Here is a 24,645-nt window from a genome sequence, read left to right on the forward strand (position 1 = left end):
TTTTGCTATTCGGTATCTTTTATTGTTCCATATGAATTTTTGGATTGCCTCTTCTATTTCCTTGAAGAATGAGGTTGAAATATTGATAGGTATTGCATTGAATTTGTAGATAGCTTTGGGAAGTATTGCCATTTTCACGATGTTGATCTTTCCAATCCAGGAGCATGGGAGTTTTTGACACTTTCTAAGTTCTGTTATGAATTCCCTTTTCAGGTTTTCCAAGTTTTCATCAAAGAGGTCCTTCACTTCTTTGGTTAACAGATATATCTATTCAACATCAAACAACTATATATTAATGTGCTACAAACTGCAAAGAAGAATTTGGCAAACCAGAAATTATTAAGTTTAGGGAGAGATGTGGTTCAAAATAAGAATAGAGGGATTTGGAAAAGCAGAGAGAGAGTTAACTAAGTCCTAATTTCAAAGCAGGATATAGGTTGGATGGAATGATAGTAGAGAGAGAGGAAAAAAGAAGAAAGAGAAAGAAAAAGGACAAGAAAAGAATAGAAAAACAAAAATTAAAAAAGTGAAACACTTAAAAATTATGCAAATTTAAACTTGTAATATTCAGAGAAGAATGAGTATAGGATGAGAGAAGGATAGGGATAGAAAGGAGACATGAAAAACTAAAAAATAAAAATGCTTAAAATATCATATAGGTATAAAGGGGTAGTACTGCTATTAAGGAATTTTAGTCTAGGAGGTTTTGAATTGAGTAATAAATTTCTGGATTGTGTACACAATGGGGGATAAGGTCTAATAATCGACTATGGGTATATCTGAGGATGAGCAGAACAGCAATTAAGTCACATGAAAAAGAATGAAAGAGAAGAAAATGTGAAAAGAATGAGAAAGAAAGAAAAAATGGATCAAAAGGTCAGTAGAGCTTAAAAGAAAAAGAACACACACATATACCCCTAAAATAAAAATTATAAGAGGAAGGAAAAAAAAGGTTAATAGAAAACAATTTTTTAAAAGTTAAAAATTTTAAAAAGTTAAAAAATTTTTAAAAAGAGTTCTTTGATTTTTTTTTGGGGGGGTTGGGAAGATCCTGTTTCTCCCTTGTGTCTGTAACCAATCTGTTGTTGGAGTCTCTGGTCTGCTTGTGGTGTTTGATTTTCCTGTGGCTTGCTTGTTTTCTTAAGTCAGTTTGTTTGAGCAGGCAGAAAAATGCCAGGATTTTGTGATCCTCCTCCCAGGCCAGTTCAATGGGAGGCTAGTTCAATCTGCTTTGAGTATCACAAAAGAGGGAGATGGCTGTTTCCTCTAGTTTGGAGATGCTGTGATGAGGCTAGGTTCTGGGTAGAGTTGAGGCCTTTCAGCAAACAAGAGCTATTCCCCTAGGGGCTAGCTTCTGAGACACTCACAGAGCCCAGCCTGGCACCATTCTCAGGGTTTATGTTTCCTGAATTTCAATTAATTGTCAAGTCTGCTGTAGGGAGGGGCAGCCTCTGGCTCTGTTTACTCAGTGAAGAAAGCCACTCTTGGGGGGTCAGAGCTTGCTCTGCCTGGGCTGGGTGACTTTTACCTGGGTAGAGATGAGCCTGGCAGGTCAGGTTAGGTTCCTGTGACTTGGTAAATGACTCTTTTGTTTTCTTCCAAGGCCTGAGTTGGAGCTAGCTGCTCAGCCAGGCCTTTGTCAGTATCAAAGATGGAGATCTCCAGTGGTAGGGGACATGCAGCCTTCCCGCCTCTGCTCCCTGAATAGGAATGAGGAGATCAGGGTTCTACTCATGCCAGAGTCTTGTTTCCTGGGTCATCTCTGATCTGCAATGTGCAGGATGAAGATGTCTGTTCCTTGTCAGTTCTTGCTATTTTTCAATTAGATATTTTGACTATATCAAAAGTAAAAGATTCTATTTGATCAGGAATGTCATGTATACAAAGCCATAGAGACTGGGAGATTTTTTTTCTTCCCACGTCACACCCTGGCAAATGTTACTTTCCATTGTATATAAGATATACTACAAATCATAAGAAAAGGATAAATGATGCAGTGGTTTAGTGTACACAAACGATTAGGGCAGTTTTCAGAAAAGGATGGTTTAAGAGCCAATAAACAAGTAAAAACAATGCTCAACTCTTTTACTAGGATGTTAAAACAAGGTAGCAATGAGATACCATTCCATATCCATTCATTAACCAATACTCCAACACACAAATATTCAGTGAGGAGGTAGAGAAATAGGCATTCACCCACATGCCTTATGGGATATAAATTAAAATAAGTGTTTTGAAGAGGAATGAGTAAAACTACATCATAAAGGAAAGGGACAAATGTAATGACTGCAAAGATGCTGTATACCAGATCATGAAAACTGCATACCTTATGACTTTGGCTAGATTGAGCTCAGGTGGGAAACTTCAGATCATAAGTTCCAGTGATTTCTATATTTAAAAAAATACTAGAAGCAAACATGAAGCATATCCATGTTAAAAAAATGTTGAAGGTCAGTGGGGCCCATCAGTTGCACTGGACATTGATAAAAATGAACCAAGCAACTCAATAACAGTGATGGGAGGGAGGGAATGAGTGGAAAGAGGGAACAGCTGACACTATGCAAAAGGAACGGAATGTACACATCACCCGATGTGGAAGAAATAACTGTATTGTCAAAGCCCATGGAACTCATAAACTTTATAGACCACAATAGACAATGTGCCCCATGAAAATCAGAATTTGTTTGTGAATTTAACTAAGTATCACTATCCACAATACTGAAAAATTTGTGAAATTATGTAATCACTTAATCACAATAAAGAATTTGCAAAAAATAAAAAATAAAAACACATTGGTTTGCTTGGTTACGTCTTCCTTGATCATATATTGGACAATTATCCAGCTCTATTTTTGTTCTTTCACCTTCTTTCGTCATACTTTATTTTTATGGTGTTTTGTTTTGTTTCGTTTTTTTCTTTTTCTGACTTCTGGAGTCAAACAAATACAAAGGAAATAGGAGAAAGGACAAAAAATAGATGTGACAGGGAAGAGAGCAAATATCAGCATACATTTCTTCTAGGGTCAATTTTCCTCACTTTTAATAAAGGATATGTTGAAAAAAGAATTTTCTGAATGTTTATTGAGTACAAATAACTGCAGTCTTAGTAGGACTAAAGAAAGAAGTCATTCTATAGAAATAGGCTTCAACAGACAAGATATGTTAATTCTCCCTAAATAGTTTATATTTGTTAGTGTTTTTCTACTCTGACCTAACATATTTTATCCAAATGTTCTTACCTACAGTCATGATTTTAACCTTCAAGTGTTTTGAGGGTTGTACAAACTGAAGTAAATATATTTAAAAATGTTGAAGGTATTAGGATAACGTTATATTTTCCTATATGATTGGAACTGTTTATTTCTTTAAAGTTTGTATTTCTGTAAAGAATGAGTTACATGGAGGAGTCTTGAGGCCTGAAATACTCTATGGTTTAAGGACTTTTACAAGTGGCTCTTCTTGGAACTCATTCAGTTCAGAAACCTATATCCACATTGTGATCTTCTCACTATATTATCCACCAAATGTTATGCTTGTTGGTTTTCTCTAGCATTTCACTATTTCCTAACTTCTACATCTGATTCATGTTTCTATTGCAAACTTCCCCCCCCAATGGTATTCATTGATTATATTTATCTTGCATATTGCCTACTTTTTGTACCAGAACATAAACTCTTCCTCGTAGGAATACCTATTTAATTCCATCTAACATCTCCACACCTAGACAAAGGCCTGGCACAAAATAGACTCAACACTTATTTGTTTAGCATGTGAGCAAAACAGTTTTGAAGTTCTGCTCCCCCTTCATCATTAAAAGATTCAGAAGAGAGTTGGCTGGCACAAGGCATGATGCTGTGTTTGTACTGAAAGGTGCAGATTTAGAGGGGGAGGGGGCATTGGCACACATAAATGAGGTCAGCAGGCAGCTGGGAATAAAAGGACAGATGGATCAGACTACATTGAAACTGAATTCAACAGAGCACCGAGCCCAGTATTTACAAACAGATATACTTGGCTGTCAGTCCTGTTGAAGAAATTTGACCAGGCATAGACTAGATAGCTTAATATGGGAATTCTCTAAATCTATTCTCTCTTGCTTTGAAAACAAAACAAACAGAAGCCTGCAATTAAATATACTAAAGAAGAAGTACTCTATTTCAGAGAGGGATTAAATACTACTGCTTTATCAATAGACTGTGACAGAATTAAACAGTTTGCTCTGCTTCCTGAACACTGGATCTGAGTCATGTTGTTGATTGTTGATTGTGCTATGGAAGGAAGGAGAGATTAGCTTTAGAGTCAAAAGAAATAATAGCAGCCAGGATTAATGTATCATTATTGAAGATTCTGATTTCCAAAGTGGTTTAAGGACTGAGTAGTTTATTAGAGATAATAGTTTCACAGACTTTTCTGCTCGGGCTGGCTTTGAACCTTGGTCGTCAGATCTCAGCCTGAGTAGCTAGATTTCAGATATATGCCCCTGGTGCCTGGCTGTTATTATTTCTTGAAAGCTGTGAGGTTTGTGTGCCAAGAGAATGGATGGACACTAGCTTCATCAGATGATTTTAAGCTAAGTCCTTCAACACTAGTGTTTATCTATGTATCTATATACACGAATTTCTGCCTCTATCTATACATTTATAACTATATTAGAGTTCTGTTTATATAATCTATTTTCTATCTATCCATCTTCAACATCAGCATAATCACCATCATCAGCATTTATCTGTCCTTGGCTGATATGTGGGAGCAGAAGTTGGCTTATCTATTTATCATCAGATCATAAATATATAGGTAGATAGTAGATAATTCAACTGGTAAGTTTGTTAAAATGTAAATTTTAGGATGATCCTAAATCATCCCAAGTGATAATTCAAAACTTCTGGTGTGGGTATACAATAGAATCTGAATTGATTAAAAAAGATAATCCTGTGTGATTCTTAGGAATGTGTTGTAAATAATACAACAGAGAAATGAATGGCCTCTTAAGGTATTTACCTCTTATTCCATCATTTGACTTTTTCTTTGAACCAGCTATGAATACCCATGTGTTGTTTTCCTTGAAATAATATAGGTGTGCCATGCTGAACAGAATAATCTCTATAAAAGAAAGAGGCACATGAACACAAAGTACACTCCTATAGGAAGTAGAAAATCTTACTGTATTCACTGGGAAGGAAGATTAAAAAATTGTGATGTATTAGTTTCCTATTGTAACACTAAGTTGCTGCAAATTCAGCAGATGTAGTGTAGCACAAAGTTAGTTTCTTTCTGATGTGGAGGTTGGTTGGCAACCCTCTGGAGGAGAATCTAGTTGTGTGCTTTCCCAGATTCCTTGGTGGCTCATGGCATCATTCTCCATTTTTGTTTGTTCACATTCCCTACTCGGTCATCCTGTCACCGGCTCAACTCCTTCTGATTCTTCCCCTATAGGACATTAGTGATTACACTAGGAACCCACCTGGATAATAGAGAGAAACTTCTCCACTCAGGATTGTCCACCTCCATGGCATCCACAAAGCTGCTTCTAGGCATAGGACAAAGCTGTCTCTGGGGTTATTATTCAGTCTGTCACATATACTTAGAAAAATGTGAAAACAGGTATGTTAATATGGAAAAGACTTGCCTTTCCCTTGGAGTAACTTCATTTGATCTTAGCTAAAAGGTGGAGAAGTGAGAGTACCCATGAGTAAGTTAAACTCTTCAGTTCCTGTGACATGGCAAATACCATGCTGAGTAAATAAAGTGATTTCCAACAAGAAATTGTACGGTTTGCCACCATGCTCATTTTCTTGCCTGAAGCAAAATTTGCTTGGAAGATATAACCAGTCAATTATAGGACATTTTAGTATTAGGATGGAAAAGAACTTCCAGAGTTTATGTTATGTTATGGGGGGTTGGGAACATGTCACCGTTTTGTTATCAGATGCAAGGCACTGTATTACACACAGTAAGAACTGCAAAGAGAGATTTGATGGTTGAAGAACTTCAAAGTCCTACAAGAGATTGGACTACAGTGTAAATATAGACAGCCTATTAACCTTCAGTGTCCCTGGGCCACGGAACCCCCAAACACCCCTGTTGTGTATAGCAAACCTGTCTCAGAATTCTCAGCAGGTGTTTTTCTCATGAATCTTTAGTAAAATTCTATAAAGAAAGAAGGGGGAAAATAGTCGCTGGCACAGGCCTCTCGTGAAACTTTATCAATGACAATATTTTAGATTCTTCTTATAACAGTACTTGATATGGAGTATAATTTAGCGCAGAGCTGGTTTTCAACCTCACTAAAGAGGTTTAAATGATTGTTCTCAAAATATCTACCATATGTATCTGTTCCGTGGATTTCAAGGTGACTTCGGTTGTAAGGCTTCAATTTCTTTCTCCATTTTTTATTTGTTTGTTTAAATGATAGGTTTTCAGGTAATTGTGATTTTAATACCCCCGTGCACCTCATTCTAAGTACTGACATTTTACTCTTCATCCATCCCTCTTTCTAAATTCTCCTCCTTCTCAGAATGAAGTCTTGGAGTATAGTGATGGAGAATGCCTATTATGGGTTGTTCTCACTTCAAAAAGTATAGGACAAAAATTTACTTTAAATATTAAGCTCTTGAATCAGTGGCCTCCCTCTCTCAGCATACCTGACATTTTTAGCCTGAATATTCCATTCCCCCTTGGTTGTTTCAATCACGTTAAACTGTCTCAGGTTCTGAAGTGGCTCTCAATTGCTCAAAGCAACTCATCCAGTCTCCTCACGGGAGACCTCAAGGCCCTTCACAAGTTCCTGTCTGTCGGGCTTCCACACCACCTGCTCCAGCCAGGTGGGTTCCATTGTCACAGACCTTCCAGCCTCCCCTCTAAGTTGCCTAGCTTCTGAATCTGGGCACAGGTTCCCTATTTCTGACAGTTTTGGGCGTGTGCGTGTACTTCTCTTTTATTTAAGGAAAAATATATTATCTTCTGAATTTTAAGTAAGACTAAAACTCCCAGGCTTTCAGTTTCTTGTTGACAACATCCTTTTCTCTTGCCACCAATATATTTGTCTTCTACTTAGATCCCAAACACCTGCTCCATCTCCCTGGCTTGTTCTGTTTTACTGATTTGTAGGAAGAACCACCAAATCAAATTATCTCCACACAGGTAAATTAATTCAGCTTTATTGGCTGAGAATATTATAGTACAACATTCATTGTTTCACAATTATTAACCAATGAAACTGTCATTTCAGTTAGGTGAAAGAAAAAGTAAACTTACTGTTATTAGAGTGATACTTTAAAGCTAGTGCAATAATTACTGTGTCTTCCAAAGTTCCTAATGTGCTCTAGCAATATAAAATTTTCTTGGAGAATAATTCTGGCAAGCCAGAAGGTTTATTTAACTTAAAGTTCCAAATTACAAATGTCAAATCAGAGAAAACGTTATTCATGTCTTTAACAGGTGCATTACTGTTGTAAATAGTTTTTCTTTTTCTTGACTGTTTGATGTAACTATTCACTTTTTCTCATAATTATATAGCAACTACTACAATTCATTTTTAGCACAACAAATAATTAAAATAGTCTACAAAAGGGCTTTAGGTACAGAGAGATTTTGTTTCACTACCTTTTAAAGCTACTCGATGATAGAAAATCTTGTTCTGTAATTCTTACGGAGGTAGAATTTATTGCTAAGTCTTTACTAATTCCACAGGTACTTGTGAACATTAAAAGACCCTGAATATTAAAGTATTTTAAAGAACTATTTTTTAAAGTATTTTAAAAGAGACAGTATCTAAACTGATTCTCTGGAAGATTTCAGATTTTTTCTGACAACTGCATGTAGTTCCTTAAACTTTTGAATTGTATTTCTCTTGTGTGAATACATTTTCCTTTGTTTGGGAATTATAAAAGGTGGAACTTTATATGCAACAATAATGGGTTGTTTATCTTCACTTCTGTCATACTTTATCCCAGTTCTGTTGCATCATTCTCTCTATGAGAAGTATTTCTCTGAAGAACCAGTGATATCAATAAAATATACTTTGTTATTCTATTTCATTGTATATCTTTCTCATTGGACTGTACTCTTCTTTTCTTTCTTTTTTAATCTTTTTTTTTGCCAGTCCGGGGGCTTGAACTCAGGGCCTGGATGCTGTCCCTGAGCCTCTTGGTGCTCAAGGCTAGCCCTCTACCACTTGAGCTACAGAGCTACTTCTGGCTTTTTTTTCTGAGTGGTTTATTAGAGGTAAGAGTCTCATGGAGTTTACTGCCTGGACTGGCTTTGAACCACAATCCTCAAATCTCAGCTTCCCGAGTAGCTAGGATTACAGGTGTGAGCCACTGGTGCTTGGCTTGATTTCTTTCTTTTTTTTGTAAAGTAGACATTATTATTATTATTATTACTATTAGTCTTTGGGTAGTTTTACAAAGGAGTTGCCATTTAACAAAGCAGTTTATGAATATAATATATCTTGATCAATATTTCCCTTTTCAACCTTCTGGCCCATCTCTCCCTACTCACCCCTTCCCTCACTTTTTGGAATACTAGCTTCTTGAAAGGAGAGAGCTTCTTTCACTCACTGTTAGACAATAAGCACAGGAACAATGATTTGATTTCAACTAGGGCTTGTTAAACATCAACTGAATAACCAAACCCCTAGTGATGAAATCTCAAGTCTTTGATGTTCTAAAGGGCACACCTATCAGAGACACGATTAATTTGAATCTATCTGACATTCTCATCCATATGACTTTCTTCCAAAGGATGTTCTGTCTTAACATTACTGGACACTTAGTACCAGTATGACTTCTCTTATTCATAAGTAGAGAGTGCTATTACACATGAGCCAGAGTGCTCTGTCCTGCAAGGCCACACAAATCTAAAGATTCTCCTCTCGATGTCCTGAAGACATGTAATGTAGTTGTACAGGTAGCTGAAACTTTACTGCCACCCTTGCATTTTTGAAGAAGTGCGGCAATGAGAAAGGCTGATGGAATTTGCTCATGGCGTTTTTTTTTCTCTTCTCAATGAGTAAAACAATTAAAATATCATAAAAAGACAAAAGGCAAAATAAAGCTTTCTTTGGCAAAAAAACCCTATTTTAAATGCAAATAAATCATGGAACCACAGAGTACCAAAGTGTCACATAGTATACTGAGTCAAGAGAAACCCATGGTATGTTCTAAAGGATCCAAAATATGTAGCTTCTTCACATTTTCTCATGGTTATATCATATTACTAAAGGTGGGACATAGAATTTTTTCTAAGGACAGCTTATTTTGTTCATTATTAGTTGCTACTGGTTTTTCTAGCTAATGACAAATTGTCCCAGAGTTCATAGACAGTTCAGAGGAAAATAAAGAAACAAAAAACACACACAAAAAAACAACGCTCAAGGATAAGGAACGGAGCAAGGTAGCTGTGTAGTTGGTTGAATTTTCAAGGGAAATGAAATATACAAAGGATGAAACTGTGTGAAGAAAAATCACCTGTTCATTACTTTCTTTTCACAATAAAGGAAGACTAGATGAGAATTCAATCCATTATAATGGCACACCAATCCCTCAAAAATACTCTAAGAAATAAATGATGATAAACTATCTCCCTGAGCAGGAACTTTGAGCTGAGAGAAGTTAACTGACTCACAAGTTGGCAGAAGTAGGTAGTGAGAAATCTGAACTTAAACCCTTATATGACAATTCCTAGTGTAAGGTCCTTTCAACTGAACTAAATGTCCTTAGACTATGGCTCATTTTGGGTGTAGGAAGAAACTGTGTGAAGAGAGAAAGAAAACTTGGTAAGCAATTTACATTTTTCAGAGCTGGGCCTTATTGTTGACAGTCAGAAAATGCAAATGAGCAGGTATAATAAAATTATATCTCATTGCTTGTGGGTGATAACTGTGTTTATGAAGATTCAGTTCCTATATTATGATTAAGTAGAACCTTGTTGCTCTGAAAGAAGAAAACTACCATGGTTACCTTTCCCTCCACAGGGTAAAGAGAATGATTGTACCAAACTCACTTGATTAACCACATAGGAATCTCTTAGTATATGAAGATCTTTTGGATCTTTCCCCGGAGGGTACTGGAGTTGGATACTGGAATACAGATTAGAAGAATGATTACTTTTTAAGGGAGAATGGAACTAGAATTGGCTTGAGCTGGTCACTAAAGGATTTGATGAACAGTGTGAATCAAATTTCCTTCCATTTATCTTGCTAACTCTCCAGTCCAAATCACCACCATCTTCACCTGAACCTCTTCCTTAGTCTAACTCATTTCTTGCTTTTTTTTTGTTCATTCATCTATACTGCATCCAATATAATCTGCTAAAACTCAATTCTGATCATATCATCGTGTTTAAAATCATTCAGTGACTAGCCTATGCCCACATTATTAAGTTCCTATTTTGTGACTTGGTTCACAGGTGCTTCCATACTATGATTTGCATCATCTCTTTACGTTTCCAATCACACCTATCATTATATATCATTATATATCTCCTTTTCCAATTTGTCTCTGTCTCACGATAGTTTTAACAAACAGCCCTTTACATCTTAGTTCAACTTCTATAGATCACTGATGTTCCTGAAATGCAAACCTAATTTTATTAGCTCCTGACTTAATTCCTCCTTTGATGTCTCACATCTATTATAATAAAACTCTAATATTTTTCAATCCCTTTGAGGTCACTTACAATTTGGCCAGTGATGTTATCTTAAATCATGCTATTGTTTTGGTCTTAGGAGATCATCCTTTGCTTGGTAGATTCCTAGATAGCTTATTTTTCAAGATACAGCCTAAGCATCTCCTCCTCTGAGGTTGATTCCCATTATATACTCTTAGAGTCTATACATACCTGTGAATTTCACTCATTTATTCACCAAAAGTTATCAAGCCTAGTGCTTGATACAAGATATATTGAACTACAAAGGTGTTACTTTTATCTAATGATATTATCTAATAGGTTAAATTCTTTGTTCTAGTTTGACTTACATTCATGGATAAATAGGCAACAAGAAGCAAAAACAAAGAGAACAATGAGAAATGTTTCAAGGGGGGGGATGGGAAGAGTTGGGAAGGGGAAACAAAGGAGAGGGCAGCAATGCTTAATAAGAAATGTACTCATTACCTTGTTCATGTAATTATAACCCCTCTGTACTGTATTTTCACAATAATATATATATATATAATTTCTTTCAAAAAAGAAATGGTAATGCAAGTGAGGGAGATAGAGAGTAGTAGGGTAGGAGGAAGGCTTCTTATAACTGAGATCTTTGGACAAATACCTAAAGGTGATGAAGGAATGAGTCTTGAAGACACCTAGTAGGAAACCTATAATCCTTGAGAATATGGTATTCTTCAGGTGTGGTAAGGAGGTTAGAATACGAGTGGATTGTAATTACTGTGGAGCAAAGTAATGGAAAATAAAACCAGAGAACTAAAGGAGAAAAACTATATAGGGAATTTTAGTTCCTTAAAAATATGGATATTTATACTAAGTGAGACAGGAAGCTCGTGGAAGAGCACTCTTATTTTAATTGAAAGTTTGGTTACTGTGTAGAGAACAGCCTGAAGGGAATAATGGTGAAGCATGAGCAGAAAAGTTGACCCATTATCTAGGTAAAAAATAGAGGACTTTAAATCAGTGGTGTTGAAACTGGGCTTTTGAGAAGTAGTTAGATTAGAGTTGATATAATTTGCTGGAGTTTTAGGGAAAGAAGGAAAAGTAATGATAATGCTGACCTGGACAACTGAATGAAAGTCAGAATTGACATTAAGTAAGATGGGGAATATTTTAGGAGGAATAGATGTATGTGCATGTATGTAAGATCAGGAATTTGCCTTCATAATGACTAGATTTGATTCCTATTTGATTTCCAAGTGGAAATATCAAGTGGGAAGTTGGATTAAAGAGTCTTGAAGTCTAGAACTATTGCGTAAATCATTGGTGTGTAAAAATATTTATGACAATGAGATCATGTTATAATTAAGGACAGAGATAGGAAGATATCTATGGAATAAAACTTGAGTTCTTCCATAATTGAAAAGTGGTTGGGGCTGAGCATAGGGAGGGACATGCCAAGAACTGAGATGGAGTGCTCAGTATGAGTGAAGGACAGGAAGAAGTCATGTGATAAAAGTGTTCAGAACAGGATGTGATCAACTGCTCTGGAGAGGTTAAGTAAGTTGAAATTTGAGTGGTCACCATGGTTTTGCCATGGGAGACCAATAGTGATCTTCATAAAGTCTGTTTCTGTAGAGAAAAACAATTTTTTAAATTTTATTTTATTGTAAAGATGCTATACAAAGGGGTTAGAGTTACATGAGTAAGGCAATGAGTACATTTCTTGTCGAGCACTGTTACCCCCTCCCTTGTTGTTCTCCCACTATCCCTTCCCTCCCCCACCTGAAGTTGTAAAGTTAATTTCTGATATAGTGTCTTGTGGGTATCATTGTTGCAATGGGTCATCCTTTGTCCTTATTTCAGCATTTTGTTATGCCCCGTCTCCTCCTCAAATTAGACAAATGTATATACAAGAGGCAGGGTACCAAAATCAAGTACAGTGACATCAGGGGATATACCATAGGGAGAAAAACATACAAAAGAAACAAAAAAATCACATGGTACATTAAAAACAACAACAAAGAAAAAACTCTTGTGTCCATACCTTGAGATTCATTTTTCTTAGTATCATCTTATACAGTCATATGTACATAGTTTTTGAGCTTTTCTGCTCATCTGATATAATTATCCTAGACGTATACTAATTATTGCAAATGGTGGGAGCATAGAATTCCATACACACACACATACACACAGACACACACACACACCTGTGTGTGTGTGCCCCTCTACTGAGGGGCATCTGGGCTGGTTCCATATCTTAGCTATTGTGAATAATGCTGTGATAAACATAGTTGTTCTGGTAGCTTTAGTATGGTCTTGTTTGTGATTCTTTGGGTAAATGCCCAAAAGTGGGATTGCTGGATCATAAGAGAGCTCTATGTGGAGTCTTTTGTGGAACCTCCATGCTGCTTTCCAAAGTGGTTGAACAAGTTTACACTCCCACCATCAGTGTAGTAGGGTTCCCCTTTGGCCACATCCTTTAGAGCCTCTGCATGGCAAAGGGCATAGCTAGCAAGATCAATAGAAAGCCCACAGATTGGGAGAAGATCTTCACTAGCTATACAACTGACAAGGGCCTCATATCTAAAATATACTTTGAACTCAAAAAATTAATCATCCACAAACAAATCCTCAAAGAAACAATCACCCCATTAATAAGTGGGCTAAAGAGTTAAAGAGAGACTTCTCTGAAGAAGAAATAAGAAAGGCCAATAGACACATGAAGAAATGCTCAACTTCTCTAGCCATAAAAGAAATGCCAGTCAAAACAACATTGAGATTCCACTTCACCCCAGTTAGAATCAAGAAATGTAATAACAAAACAATTTTTGAAATGGAATTTAAGTCATATTAGCTATAGAGAACACAAATAGCAAATGTCCTAGGTAAACTAGCATTTTGGCTTCCAGGTACTCCTTCATTCTTTTATTATTATTGTGAAAATACCATACAGAAGGGTTACAATTACATGGGCAAGGTAATGAGTACATTTTGGGGGGGGTCCAGTCGTGGGGCCTGAACTCTGGGCCTTGGTGCTGTCCCTCAGCTCTTCAGCTCAAGGCTAGCACGCTACCACTTGAGCCACAGCACCACTTTTGGCTTTCTTTTTGATTATGTGGTGCTGGGGAATCGAACCCAGGGCCTCATGCATGCAAGGCAAGTGCTCTACCACTGAGCCTCCTTCCCAGCCCCATGAGTACATTTCTTATCAAGCATTATTGCCTCCTCTTTTGTTTCCCCTTACCATCCCTTCCCATCTCCCGCGGCCCCCACGCTGCCCCCTTTCCCTCCACCGCACCAAAGTTGTAAAGTTTGTCTTATACATCTCGTTGCAATGGGTCCACCTGTATCCCTATTTAAACAGTTTGTTTTTTTCCTTCCCCTCCACAAATTATACCAACATCAAATACAGTGAAAACAGGGGTTATACCGTGGGGGAGGGACATACAAAGCAACAAAGAAATAATCTTAGAAATGTGTTAGAAACAATAGCAAGAAAGAAAAAACATTTGAGTTCTTATCTTGGGGTTCATTTCGCCTAACATCAACTTATTTGACCATTTCTGCTTGTCTCAGACATACTAGTTATTGCAAATAAGGGAAACCATGGGACCTATATTTCTTTGGGCCTGGCTTACTTCATTTAATATAATTTTTTCCAATCTTTCCATTTCCTAACAAATGGGGCAATGTCATTCTTTCTGATGGAGGCATAGAATTCCATTCTGTGTATATACCACATTTTCTTGATCCATTCATCTACTGAGGGGCAACTGGGTTGGTTCCATATCTTAGCTATGGTAAATAATGCTGCAATAAACAGTTGTGCTGAAAAGATGTCTTTGCAGAGGCAAGAAGGGATAGAATGTAGAGGATTTGGCTCTCTTTTCCCTTCTTTCCTTCCTTCCTTGATACCTCCCTCCCTCCCTCTCTCCCTCCCTTCCTTTCTCTCTCTCTCTCTTTCTTTTTCTTTTTCTTTCCTTCCTTCTTTCTTTCTTTCTCTTTCTTTCCTCCCTCCCTCCCTCCCTCCTTCCCTCCTCCCTTCCTTCCTTTCTTTTGTTCTTTCTACCTCAAGGCTAGCCCTCTATCACTTGAGCCACAACTCTAGTTTTGGCTTTTTATTCATCAAAATTGGAGATAGGAGGCTCATAGACTTTGCTGTGTGGGCTGGCTTTGAAGCATACTCCTCAGATCTCAGCCTCCTGAGTAGTTAAGGATTACAGACATTAGCCATTGGTATCTGGCTGGCTTTGTATTTCTTTTGTATGGCTAGGCAAGCATTGTATATTGTTAAACTTCTCAGATTGTGCTTTTATTGTTTTATTTGTTTTCCACATATTCCCACCCTTTTAAGAGCAGTAAGTATAAATTTCTTGTTTATTTTATACTAGGAATTTGATTGTTCTATTTCTGTTCCCCAGTACAATGCCGAGCACGCATATTGCAGTCATACAATATATGTTTGAATGAAAAAGAACTGAAGACATTACATAAAGCATGTACATGTTCTTTTTTTCATTTCCTTGAATTATTTCCATGAAGTTTAGACAATCACATTGAATTATGTTTGTTTTATCTGGTAGAGTTGATTGATGGATGTGACTGTGCTTCTACCCAAATCAATGATGGTTCCTCAGAGTAAAATCAGTGACCCTGGAAGCATCTATTTCAGTAGTTCTGGTTATTGTTTCTCTTTTATTATTTTTTTGCAACAATCTCATTATGTAGTTCAGATTGGCTTTGAACATGTGATGTTTCTGTCTCAGCCTCCTGGGGCTTATAGGAGCTGCTAGTATGCACAGCCTAGCTATAATTTTAATAGGAGTTTACTAGTTAGATCACCTTTAACTTTCTGAAAACTATTTATTTTTCCTCAGGGTCTCTTTGGCATTTTCATTTTATCATTTATGTGGCATATATCATTATCTAATTTACCTTTTAATAAATTAGAAACCCTTTGAGAGTGGAGATTATACCTTCAGTGTTTTATTATATCACTCATGCTTTGTATCCTTCTTTGTTTAGAGAACACATTTTTCATTTCTAAATTAAAAATGCTTAGTCTAGGCTCTGATACAAATCAGGTGCCAGGCAAATATTATTTGATCGAATGAATGCCCTAGGGAATGATTACTCTCCTTAGAGGAGACTCGGGGCATAGGAACATAGACTTGGTGCCCTTTCCTATGTGATGTGTTCATATACCCCACCCCCACACACCACCACTGCTTTGTCTTAAATATCTCATGCCTGGTACCTTCTCCAAATGGCTTCCTTCCACATGAACATGTACATCACCCAGATGCACCGAGTACCAGAAGGATCTGGGATTTTATATTTTTTATTTGGCAGACCGTAGCCAAAGATTAGGACGTGAGGATATGGAAGTCTCTTTCTCTTGTCTCAGAGCACCACAAAGTTGCAAGTTTTCACTCCTTAAAGCTTCCTGTGGATGAGGTTGAATCCAGGATTTTAGCTGAAATTTTAACCTTGTTTGGATTATTGGATTATTATCCTTCTTTATCCTGCTTCTCCTACTCTCTTATATAAGGTCATTCCTGAGGGCAGGGTACTTCCTTATCAAATCATTTGAACACTCATAGTTGTTTTGTTAAGGCTTTATTCCTTAGAGGCTTCACTTAAGATGTTGCATGTTTATAAACAATTGATGTTGGGGGGCAGGGAATCTTAACCACTGCCTCTCATCAAGTTATATTTTACTAATGAAGATGGTTTCTCCTTATAGACTTTGGCTTGATAGTATTGCCAGCCAAAAGTATGGTTGACTGCAAACCAAGTTAGGTATTTGATTTAATTTTGGGGAAAAGAAGTGGTTTCATAATTTCAGTGAATACTTGTTACTGAATTGAGTGAAATATCTTACTGAATTATTTGTCTTTCTACACAAAATCAGAATGTGTTTCCTCAACTGTCTAGTCATTCTGATTATTTACATCTCTCCTATGTATTTATAGTGAGTTAGCTGTATAATCAATTTTTATGTTATGGTTGGCTATAATTTCCTTTGCTTTGCTCTTGAATATATATCCATTTAGTATTCTGAGTAAACCATTTATTTTTGTAGTGATTTGAAGGGGACACTCATTCCCTTCTCTGTAAAATATGATTAGAAGTTACATGTTTTAGAACGGAAATACACTTTAGCAACAGTTGGTGGCCAAGACCTTCACTTTATAAATGACACCTCTTGAGACCCAAAGAGGTTAAGTAATTTGTTCAATATCACCCAGCTCAGTTAGTGGCAGACTAGGACTAAACTCCAACTCCCAAGCTGCTGTGCTTTCTGCTGCTGCACAAAATACATACTTCTTATTCATGGAATTGATATGAGGATTAGGGACCACATCTGTGAAAAATAGATTTAGCCTTTGGAAGGAAAGATTCTGGATAGCTTTATGGAAGCTTTATGAAAGCTAATCTCATTTTAACCTTTCATGCACAATTGTTAGTTTTGTTCGGTTTTATGTTTCTTGCTTTAGGGTTTAGACTTCATTTTTTTTTTGGTCAAGGACTAGATAAATTATTATGCTTGCTTTAAAAATCAATGTTAAGTATCCAGATTGTGTTAGAAATATGAATTGCTTCAGCTGATTTTTGAAGTTAAGAGCCATTGTAGACAGCCATGCAGTATGGTGATTGCTTATGCACATGAAATGTTTTCTGTCCCTAGTTTGCATTCTGGGAGTAAGATGAGTTGATTCCAAAAAAAGAAGGAATCATATGTGTATATGTATATGTATATGATGTATATTTATATATCTATATCTCAGTCTGGTAATGCTTCCAAAGTTATTACCACATGTCTTTAACAAACTGTGAATTTTCCCTCTCACTGAGCACCATATCTTGCCTACTTTTAGCATAGTCAGAGACCTATTATCCTAATCCACTCTACCTTCCTATCTCCAGCAAACACATGTAAGTGATAACTTTGAATATTTATTTTTCTGGATGGTATATAAATCTCTTCCAAGTCATTGTGTAAAATGTGAAATTGTGACCTCGTTACTTCAATTGTTTAAGTTTGGTTTTGTTTAGCTACTGTGCATTTCGATGTATGAATAACAATCTTATTTTGTTTTCATAGTCTCTGAAATAATTTGTGTAGATTTGTATTTGCTGGGGAAAGTCAAACTTGAGTTCCGAAAGGCTAAAGTAACTATTGCACTTTTTTTTTTAACTAGGTACGGTTATACGCAAGACCTGATGCCATCAGAAGAGGATCTGGGGACTATGCTCTCCATATTACAAAGAGATTAATAGAGTTTTATGAAGACTACTTTAAAGTGCCCTATTCCTTGCCAAAACTAGGTAAGATTTTTCTTGATTATTTTATTTTAAGGGTTCCTGGGATTTCTTCTTCCTGAATTATTTGAGATATCCAGAAGCATGCAAATTCAGAGATTTGTATTTTTTGAGATGATGAGCACACATTTATTTTCTTCTGAAGAGGTTTAATAAGATTTAGTGTCTCTGGAGACTATCCAGTAAGTGCTTATGGGGATTAAGACAGGCATTATGTAAAGTTAGGGACACACATGCACATACACGCACATACACAGACATATGATAACACAAGCTCTGTTCTTCATTTACTACATTGTGGGGAGGAGTAGCTACTCTGTGGGTAAATACAGAACATCTTCCATGAAATAGTCAGACAGTAAGCAAAGGCACATGTATTTCAAATCAGTTCTTGATGACTCCCAGAACTATTTGATATTTTACTTGGATAAGACACTCATAGGTAGATCCTCTTAACCAATCCTCTTTTTTTTTTTGGTGGGGGGAGTGTTATTAAACCTGTGTTTTTGCACATGCTAGTGAAGAGTTTCACCACTGAGCTATATATCCCCGGGCCTCAAATATTAATCTCAATGAATTACGTATCCTAAAGACTTTGTTTGTTTACTTATAGTTTTAGCTCCACGTTACAGTTATTGAAGTGCAAAGAGAAAGGAAAATTGGTAATAATGGAGAGTGTGTTCTCTGTGAGTATTTGGCATTTCCTCCTTTTGCAAAAGGAGTGTGCTCAGTAACTGTCAGGTGAATAAACAAATTAATATATTATCTTAATTTGAATGAAGTGGCTGCTTTTTCTAAGATGACATTCTAGGATATAAGAAAGTATGCATACATGATTTAAAACATTGTACATATATGCCTATGTAATACATGTATTAAAGTGTACCTTCATGTATTAAAATGTTGAAGTTACTTATCCCTTCCCCGAACATTTGTTATATCACAACAGTCTTTTGTTCCCTTCTTTACTAAGAGCATTTTTGATCAGGGCCCAAACAAAAGGTCCTTCTCCTTGGGAAGAATAAATTGTTTACTTGATCAAAAGTGCTAGTTTGAACTACCGGTTCTCCTCCCTGGAGAACTGGGCCTTTTTCATTAAAGTACCTGCCTGCTGTGTAGCTTATTGGTCTTACAATAAGTGGATAGTTCAGAAACTAGAAAGAACAGTTGATCTTGTTATCTACAGATAGGCCATGCAATTTTAATCAGTTGCATCATAAAATGCTAAGTTTTTTTTTTAAAGTGAAATACGCACTCATGAAAATCAATGGGCAAAATTTTATTTCAAGTAGGGCCTGTTGTGTTTGCTCTGTTTTCTTTTTTCTTTTTCTCTTTTCCTTTTCTCTGTTTACTTTCCTATCAGAATCTGTTACACTGAAACCTCCCTGGTAGTCACCCAAGGCAAAAAAAAAAAAAAGGAATACCTGACCTCATTTACATGGGAGGTGGCTCTGTTATCTATTCCAGGTAAAACTGTGTGAACTTCTCAGCTTGACCCTAATGTAAAATTCACAAGTGCTTATGTTGCAAGTTCAGCCAGAGAAATAAAATGTGAATCTTTCTAGGTCCCCTTCAGACCAGTAATTAGTGGAGAAACTCAATTTATACCTTCAGGGGGTCCCATGTCTCAGTTGGCTTGCAGCAGGAAGTATTTCTGCTCCTCTATTTCACTCACAATTAAGCCATGAAGGCTTTCATGTGCAGACAAGGCTTTGTTCACTGGTACTGTTACTTGTTAAGCTACCATGTGGTGTATATAATTGAGTGATTTGATTTACCCCAGCCAACTCCTTTTCATATGACTAAGTACCAGGGTACTTTGTAAAATTTCCCTTAAAGTTCTTACTATTCTATATATCTATATCTATTAATGGATTTATAAGTATGCTTTCAAAATATCATGGAAGTATTTTGCTTTTTAATTGACAATGTTTTGAATAAATTATATGGAAATAATTGCAGTCTTTGTTAATTATGTCTATAGACTTGATCCTTCAAGTTTTTCTAAATGTTTATTGTACATTTCTTGCCTTTCTTCATTTGTGATCTAAGCATTTATTGTGTGTCTGCCACAGGCACTTTTCTAATATATCTATTTCTTTTCAGTACTGGGGCTTGAACTCAAAGCTTTAAACTTTCTATCAGTTTTGCTCAAGACAGGTTCTCTGAGCAGGTGCTCTCGATTGAAAACCACTCTTTTAGTCCAACTCTTTGCTGGTTATTTGGAGGTGAAATTTTGTGGACTTTTCTGCCTATCTAGCTTTATAACAAATTCCTTAAGGTCTTAGCCTTCTGGTTTAGAATGACAAGGTATCACTGGCACTTGGATTCCATTGGGATGTTTTTGTGTGTGTATAAAAACTCAAAGGAATGGAGATCTGAGCCCAGTTTCTTGGGACAAGGCCTATGGTCAGAGAGAACGAAGTACCTAGTTTTTGACATGAAGGATTTCATATTGTAAGGACCAAGAGGCAATTGTGACTAGAGCACAATGAAGTAAGGGTGAGATGTAGACAAGAAAGCCTAAGTATAATGAAAACATGGCAGATTATCTAATCTAGCAGACTACTGAAGCAATTCTCTTTCCTCCCTTTGTCCCTCCTTCTTTCCCCACCTTGGTCTCTCCCTCCCTTTTGCTTCCTTCTCTCCCTCTGTCCCTTCCGCCCTCCTTCTGTCTTCCCGCTTCCATCCTCCTTCTCTCCTCCTGTCTCTTCTTTCCTTCCTCCCTCTGCCCTGACCTCCTTCCTGCTCTTCCTGTCTTCTCTCTCTGTTTTTCTTTCTCTCTTCTTTCCCTTCTCCCCCCACCACCCTTATAAGATGAAAATCTATTAGTCTGCCTTGAACACAGGAATTACATATGAAGTTTGTATTGTAAAGGTTCATTCTGATGGATAGGTTGAAAATTCACTGAAGGGAGTGGTTTTCAGCTGGGTGAATTTTTCCCCTTAAGCAGTCATTTTTTGTCACAAGTTGTAGTGAGGTAATTAGCCTGTATATACCATCCACATTAGGTAGGTAGAGTCCAGAGCTACTGCTAAAGATTCTACAATGGACAAGATGGCCCTTCATAAATGACAAGGAAAAATCTAGTCCAAATTGTCAACAGAAATTCCAAAGGTGAGAAGAAAGTCCAGAGACCTAAAAGCCAGTGAAAAAGGCCATTAAGAAAAGTGAGGCAAGGAATGGGCTGGGAGAGTTGGTTGACAATGTTAAAAGGGGTGACATCGGTCAAGATGCACTATATCAACAAATTGCTTTGTTGAATGACAACTCCCATGTGCAACTACTTAAATAATGAAAAAAACAATAAAGAAGGCAGAGGCAAAATTCTGGCAAAATAGGGTGGTTGCTTGGACTAGGATGTTAACAGTGGGGTAGTCAGAAATGATCCAATTCTGCTCATACAATGAAAATGGAAATATCAGCAGTGACTGATGTATAACATCTGATAGAAAAGAAAGAGGGGGTTAAAGAGTGACTCTAAAACTTTTCAACTCCATAGAAGGATAAACATTAGCATTTACTGAAATATAAAGATTGTGGAAGGAGGTAATTTTTGAGACAGACATATCTATTAAAACATTTAGGCAGCATTTCGATGCCCAGAAGAAATTCAAGTGGACAGATGGATTTATATATATGGAAGTCTGGGTGAGTAATCCTGCTCAAAGTATACTGTTGCCAGCATAGTATGATATATAAATATGTGAGGCTGAATGAGATTGCCAAGAGAGTGAGCATAGATGAAAAAAGAATAACAAAGAGGGACTGGTCCAATGTTTAGAGGTTAGAAAGGTAAGCGGGGGCTGGGAAGGTGGCTCAGTGGTAGAGCGCTTGCCTTGCATGCTCGAGGCCCTGGATTCGATTCCTCAGCACCACATAAGCAAAAAGAAAAAAAGCCAGAAGTGGCGCTGTGGCTCAAGTGGTAGAGCACTAGCCTTGAGCTGAAGAGCTGAGGGACGGTGCCCTGGCCCAGAGTTCAGGTCCCACGACTGGACCCCCCCCCAAAAAAAAGAAAGGTAAGCGATCAGTGAAAATTACTGGAGTCACTGGCTGTGACACAAAGGAACTAAGTGTTTGTGGCATTCTGGGGAGCTAATTGAAGAAAGCATAAAGCTAGACGAAGACTGTAACTTGACCGGCCATTGGCAGCAGTGTCATGAACGTTGCTCATGGCATGGACAGGAATGGCTGCCGATCAACGGCCTGACAGGTGTGTTTAAGAGCAAATGAGGGAGGTGAGACAGTGGGACAGTAAGCAGAGACGGTGACTCTAGATCAAAGGCTATCATTGCTGAAAATTCTGAATTGGGAAAGTTTGGGGAACAAGAGAAGTAGACAAAGTTATGTTCTAATAATGCTCACCCCTGAAAAAGAACTACTTCTGCTGAAATGACACTTTTTTTTTTTTGTCTCAGAGATTGTTCCTGTTCCAAACAGGGAGTATAGAACTTGCCTTTTGTTAATTCTCACTGGGAATTGACAAAAAATGAGGCTGATAAACAAACAAATAAATAACAAACTCTTCCATCAGTCACTTGATGTTGTTGAAATTTGTGAGGAGATGTGGGTATGTGAACATCAGGCTACTCCATTGTCAAATGATACATATTAAAGCCCACAAAATGTAATATATGACTCTCCTTTCCTTAAAAGTTGTTTTAGCTCCTTTGTCATAAACTCTTCATTCTGTTTCTTTTCCTAATGCTGAGTAGTTCAAGTACGTTATGGTGATTTCATGTTATGTTAGCTCATCTCTAAGGATTTGAGTTTCCGCCCCAAGGCATATGTAAAGAAAGATCTCCAAGAGTAGTTTTGATGCTTCCTGTTAAAATAATTTATTTTCATTGTTAAACAATACACCTTGTTATTATTACTAAGCCAACATAAGCAACCAGTGTATACTGGGTGAAGATTTGTTTTTGTGTCTTTAAATTAGATAAAACTATTTGTATGAAATTTACAGTTTCTATTTTCTCATATTAAATTATAGGAGAGGCAATCTATTTAATGCAATACAGCTTACATGATCTCTATTTTTGTGAAAACTATAGGCTTAGAGTGCTACTTTAAAAGAATGTTCTTGTAGACATGTAAAGAATTAGTTATCTTTCCCATTGCAACAATGAGATGTACAAATCGTTATGTCGAAAAATGAACTTTACAACTTTCGTGGGGAGGGAGAAAAGGGGAGGGGGGTTTTGGAGGGGTGGGAGATGGGAAGGGATGGGAAGGGGAAACAAAGGAAGAGGCAACAATGCTTGCTAAGAAATGTATTTATTACCTTCCCCATGTAATTGTAACCCTTCTGTATGGTATTTTCACAATAAAAAAGAATTAGTTATCTTTGATCTTATATCAAAACCTATAGATGATAGCAAAACCACAAGGACAGTCTGTTTCTGTATATGAAATATGTTTCTCTTAAGAGTTTTATAAATTCTAATCCATCTAATCTTCACTACAATCTTTGGAGGTAGCATATGTTATTTTTAATTTTCTAGATAGGGAAATTTAGGCATTTAGTCCTTAAGTAATGGAAGACACATCATATAGTAGAAAATAGTGAAATTGGAATTCAAAGCCAGATGATCTGATTCTAGAATCTTGGAAATCTACTGAAAGAAATTTTGAAAATTTTGATAATCTGAAAATTAAAATGTAAAGCATCTTAGTAAATTAGATAATCAGATTGTTAGAGGAGTAATATATAATTTCTTATGGCTATTAGAAGTAATACATGGTCTTTGTAGAAAAATTGGAACAAAAATTATGAAGAAACACATGACTTACGGCTCACAGTTTCATCAATCAGAAGACATATCTGAGCCTTGCAAAAGTGTTTTAATTATAGATGTTTTATAAGTTAATTAGGTGGCAGATAAAATGACTGATAAAATATTTTGTTACATACTTGATTTAGGTTCCCATTAATTATGGCAGATAGTTTTCAGTTTCCTTTGCTGCTACTCTATAATTTGTAAATCAATGATTTGTAAAGGAGTTTGCTTGATTGCATCTTTTCAAGACACTGTGTTTTTATGGTGCTTTTAGGAAGAATTCATTAGCTACCTGGCAGGATGCTGTGATTATAAAGGTAGTACATGTGTTTTGTAACAAGAATTTCTACCCTCAAGGAGATTGTGGTTTTGTTGAGGAGAGAATACAGTATTTACAAGGATGAGACACGAGCAATATGGCATATAATCCAACACTAAAGTCTTAAATTCCAAATATTTAATATTAAGTTAACAGTGTGTGATCCTGTATTATAGGCATAAGACACATGAAGACAAGTTTTACCTTTACTTGAGGCCTAACAAAGGAGATCAGAATTTAAGTAATAACACAAGGGGAGGTTATTTGAGACTTGTATAGTATCCCTTTGGATAACTTCTTTCAATTCTATGTGTCTTGTTGATGGATTCTATTATGGAAAAGATAAATTATAGTATAAATGATCCTATTGGAGACCAAGAATAAGAGAGGCTAGCTTCAATGCTTGACATCTACCTAAGCAATGGTAGAAATGTCTATTTTATTATAGTGGTGATGGTGGTGAGAATAATGATTTGCTCCCTGCAAATATTAGAGCTTTTCATAAACTAGTTCATGATGCACTTGAAATATATATATATATATAACAAATATTTCAAATGTGTCAAACTATATACAATTACATATTGCTAACTTTTATAAAACGTTTATA

The 24,645-nt window shown here is 36.6% G+C and overlaps 1 protein-coding gene across 1 annotated transcript in view; it reads left to right on the top strand.

Moving 5' to 3' along the window:
- Positions 1 to 24,645, top strand: part of Trhde (thyrotropin-releasing hormone degrading enzyme) — a 372,401-nt gene that overhangs the window by 102,143 nt on the left and 245,613 nt on the right. Inside the window, exon 4 of the mRNA XM_013018686.1 lies at positions 17,816 to 17,942. Coding sequence (XP_012874140.1) covers positions 17,816 to 17,942 — 127 coding nt within the window. The remainder of the gene's footprint in view (positions 1 to 17,815; positions 17,943 to 24,645) is intronic.

Source organism: Dipodomys ordii, unplaced genomic scaffold (genome assembly GCF_000151885.1).
Source record: "Dipodomys ordii isolate 6190 unplaced genomic scaffold, Dord_2.0 Scaffold3, whole genome shotgun sequence".
NCBI classification, from domain to species: Eukaryota; Metazoa; Chordata; class Mammalia; order Rodentia; family Heteromyidae; genus Dipodomys; species Dipodomys ordii.